At 30.9% G+C, this 4,383-nt stretch overlaps 1 protein-coding gene across 2 annotated transcripts; it reads left to right on the plus strand.

The window, feature by feature from the left end:
• Positions 1-1,490: 1,490 nt before the first annotated feature.
• On the plus strand, positions 1,491-4,383 carry LOC105113977 (putative protein TPRXL). Of its 2 annotated transcripts, XM_011010351.1 has the most exons (5): positions 1,491-1,908; positions 2,224-2,347; positions 3,294-3,357; positions 3,887-4,079; positions 4,185-4,275. In XM_011010351.1, exons 1-4 carry the CDS (start codon positions 1,614-1,616, stop codon positions 4,031-4,033), a joined length of 630 nt encoding a protein of 209 aa, XP_011008653.1. In that variant the 5' UTR covers positions 1,491-1,613; the 3' UTR covers positions 4,034-4,079; positions 4,185-4,275. The 2 variants fall into 2 exon arrangements, with proteins under 2 accessions (XP_011008653.1, XP_011008652.1); XM_011010350.1 differs by having other exon boundaries at positions 1,492-1,908; positions 3,887-4,383.

Here is a 4,383-nt window from a genome sequence, read left to right on the forward strand (position 1 = left end):
AATTTTTTTAAGATTTAATAACAAGAACCTCCTGATAGCTATAAATATTTATGAGAGGCTTTGATTAAAATTTACAAGAGCTCTTTGAGACTAAAAAAAATAAAATAAAACCTATAAATGTTTTCTAAGACTTCAAATCTTAAAACAAATTGCAAGAGCCTTTTATACTCAAATTATGACCCATTTATTACAATTTGTTAAGCAAAGAAAAAAAGTTCAACAAAAAAGAACCAAAATGTAAAACATGAAAATCTTATGGTCAATCTCAAATAAAGTTTTGTTTAGACTAAATATTTTTTTTTTTACACTGTAATTTCTTTATTTTTTGTAATATTTTAGTTCCCAAGTTTGAGAAAGAAGAGAAAATCACCTAAAAATAATGAAGAAAAGGAAAAAAATGGTGAATGACCAATTTTTTTATGGGAATCTTGTCATTCATGGTATCAACTGGTTTAATTTGATGCGAGAAGTTCAATGATTATTGATTTTTTCTATTACAAACTTGAAAAAAAAATCAGGTTTTGTCTAAATTTTTTTATCCAGTTTATTTTTTTTTTTAGAATGATTTTGGAGTGTTTTTGAGATAAATAAGTGATTTATAAAGGTTTTTAAATCAAAATAAATTGAAAATGACTTTTAGATCAAAACCCTCTCTATTTTTAGCTAATGCAATGGTTATCACTAACCTAAAAGGCAACATGTCCCTTGCTATTGCAAATGCTCATCATCCATTTAATGAAAAAAGAAGCAAACAATGCTCAGGTAAAAAAATCAATTGCATGCTTGAGTTTTTATTTATTTATTAAGATCAAGCTTGTGACTCTAATTTATCAATATTTAACTTTATTTTTTATTTTATTTTATTTTTTATTAATTATTTCTATTAAATTAACTGTTTTTTTAATAGTGAATTTTTTCTTACATTTTTTTAGTTACATGATATTCTAAAGAGATTAGTTTGATTTGTTTTGAATTTCTTTTCTCTTATATTTCATATAAATTAGCTATATTTGTAGAAAGCCTTTATAGAAAAAAGAAGAAGAAGAAAAAGGAATCATATGTTTTTAGCAATAACAATTAGCCACTAAGATAAAATAAAAAAATAAAAAAAATAAAAAAAATAAAAGTCAATATAAGATATCTGTATATGTATTTATATTTTATTTATATTATAAAAATTAGCTTTTAGATGTAATATTTAATTAATATTAACAACTCTTTTTAATTTAGCAATTTGTATATTTTTTAATTAAAAAATATTATTCATGTTACCTTCAATCATGTTAAATCAATTAAGTCATGTAAATAACCTAAATAGTTTAATTTAGAATTTGGATTAATAATCGAGTCAAGATTAACGCTGAAGTTAATTATACTTTAAGGACATTTCATGCTGTTTAAACAAAAAAAAAAAAGAAAAGAATTTAACGATTCAACAAAAACTTTTAATCACGGCCGGTTATCTAGTTCTAAACATCTCCATTCCACCTCCAATTGCAGAATTTCCCGCTCGTCAATACAAATAAATATCGGACGCTTTATTCTCATTATTAGCTTCCTCTTCACACCATCTATATAGTGTCTAATAACAGCAGCAGAATCTATCGAAAACAATGGAAGCAGAGATTATTAGAATTAATAATAATCATAATAAGAAAAGGAGCAGCAGAAAGCCATTGGCAGATTGCACAAACTTTTCACCATCGTCCTCAACATCATCGACTAAAAATATTCCTTCTTCTTCTTCTTCTTTTAAGAAACCACCCCTTCTCTCCTTTTCTCTTCATAAATTCCCAAACACCAAAAACAAACCTCGATCCACCCCCTCCCACAAGACCCCTGCTTCCAAATCCGCCGCCGTTTCGCCCCCGACACCTTCTCACCCACCTGAATCCTCTCCTCTACCTGGTAATCTAGGGTTTCCAGTTCGTTTCTATTTTTTTTATCGAGTAATTGCTCTTTGCGTGATTTTAGATTTATGGGTTTTTGTTATCTTATTAACTTTTGCCATGAATGATATTATTCTTTAATGGGTTTTTACCCTTTTTGTGTATTTTTATTGATATAGCACAATTCGATATCTCTATGTTATTTTTTGGATGCAATATTATTGTGGAGGGAGTATGCTTGTTTGGTAAATTTCTCCGGGTTGATGTATTTATTCGTTTATTGAATTCTGAGAGCTAATGAGATTGATCATGTTTTATGATGTGAGATATTTAGGAAGTTTTGGTGATGAGATTTTCGAGCCGCATTCAGTTTACACTCGGAGACAGTCTACCGAAGGTAAAAGGAAGAGTAAAGGGAGGGCAAGTTTCACTTCTGCACCGAAGACCGAATTCGCCTCGTAAAGTTTCATTCACTATCTTTGTTTTGTTCGTTTGTTTGTTTGCTTTTTTTTTTTTTTTACTTTTACCCACTTAATTCGAAGTCATTAACATGAAGATGAATACACGTGTAGAGATTTTTATAACTGTGATTCGAAACAGCCAGCTACTTTACATCGTTTGTGTGATGAATGAATCACCAATTTACCTAGGTTTGTATTTAGAAGAGCTGGCAGTGCCTAACATTTTATTGACAATGTCTAACTGGACTTTTATTGTTTGAAAAGGCATCTACTCCCTCTGTAAATGAATAAGTGATTGAATTGTGGAATTTTGAATGTTGATGGTAGTGGCTTTGTGGTATTTAGTGCCAATTGTGAATTCACATGTTAAAACAGGATAGCTACTTATGTGCTAGAGGTCTGTGGTCTTTTAGCAATTCAATTTCTAATAATTTGAAACTCTGTGCAAAGTGGAGGGATAAAATGATCTAAAAGGATGTAAATGTTTTTTTTTTTTCCATATTGGAACTCATGTTGTTTATTTTGGTTTCCTCTCTCATACTTGTATTCTGATGGATGCTGAAGTTGTAGTAAACAACATTATGCTTAAACTTGGTGAAACTGAGTTCGGTTTTCCTTAGGTTCTCTGACTTTGATATTGGTCGAACACAGATATGAAAAAACTTGAAGTCCATGAACTGAAATCTTAGCAATTGTAATGGTATATGCTGCTTCAACTAAAAAACTTATTTTTGTTGTTGTGTGAAAATATTGCTAATTGGTTTAATTTCTTGTAATATTCTGCTCCCAAGTGCTTCCCTATGTATTCATTCATGTGCAGATTCTCTCATTATAGATCTTTCTGATTAATGAAAAACAAATGTTTTTTCATACCATTATGCTCTCTCAACCTTGTTACCATTCTTCATTAACAAAAGTCTTTCTGGTTTTGCCTCCACTGTAGGTATAAAATGAATGATGCTGGAGTTACTTGTCCATCCAAGTCTTTGGCAGTGCGTCGCAAAAAGGTTGGGGGATCAATGTAGTCTGTACTTCTAACCATTGGCTTCGGCATTATTTTCACTATTGTTAAGCAAATCAGTTCTAATTCTTAAATTTTGTAAGGAGTACATCTCTTGGTCATTGGGTCATTTTGATTTCTGTGCTTATATGAATGATTTCTATTGTTATTGCTACCCTCTCCCATTGATTTCAAGCTGAGAAATTCAGGCTCTGTTCTTATAAAGAAGCATTTGATAAGTTCTGCACACTTTTAGCTTTCTGAAATCCTTTTACTATTTTCTTTTAGAAGCATAATCAGGTTACATCCTGTATAATGTTGATAGAGTATTTATTTGAAGCATCGCTGGCAATTTTAAGGGAATTATTCTTCTCTGTGGTCATGAAATAGTTTCTCCTATGTAGAGTCTGTTGTTAATTTAACTGTTCTGTTTCTTCTTGCATCATTTTATAAATTAGCTTTCTCGCTCTAGATTTTAAGAGAAAGCATATCTAAACTCGTTTAGCTTGACTTTTAACTCTACGATGTTTTCACAGAAACGATGTGGGGCACTGTCTGATGGAGATGAGAAGAAGCATGCCCTGCCACAGGATTTTATTGAGCAGCAGAGAGCTTACTTTGCAGAAATTGATGCATTTGAACTCTCAGAGGAGGAGGTTGGTTCAAGTAATGAGTTGGACTGATTGGATCGAGATGGAGAGTATTCTACACTATAGGATGAGCTATCAAGTCAGACTAACCATGAATTTTCATATGTATAAGTAGAATAGTTTAATACTCATGTTCTCTTGTAAATGCCTCCTAACTCGTGTGCTTGACAATGTTTGGGTGTAGTTTAATGCACGGAAAATCCTTGGGCGAAAGATTATGTCTTTCCATAGAAAAATGTTGAAGGAAATGAACTTGGATAGATTTCTCTGCAATTTTCCAAGTTCTATTTTGCAGGGAGTAAAATTTACGGGTAATGAGTTTCTGTTTACAAGATTTGTAAATGTTATGCATTTATTTCATTTTGCTGGCCATTTGAGTTTCT

The sequence above is a fragment of the Populus euphratica genome, unplaced genomic scaffold (genome assembly GCF_000495115.2).
Source record: "Populus euphratica unplaced genomic scaffold, PopEup_1.0 scaffold470.1, whole genome shotgun sequence".
Taxonomy (NCBI): Eukaryota; Viridiplantae; Streptophyta; class Magnoliopsida; order Malpighiales; family Salicaceae; genus Populus; species Populus euphratica.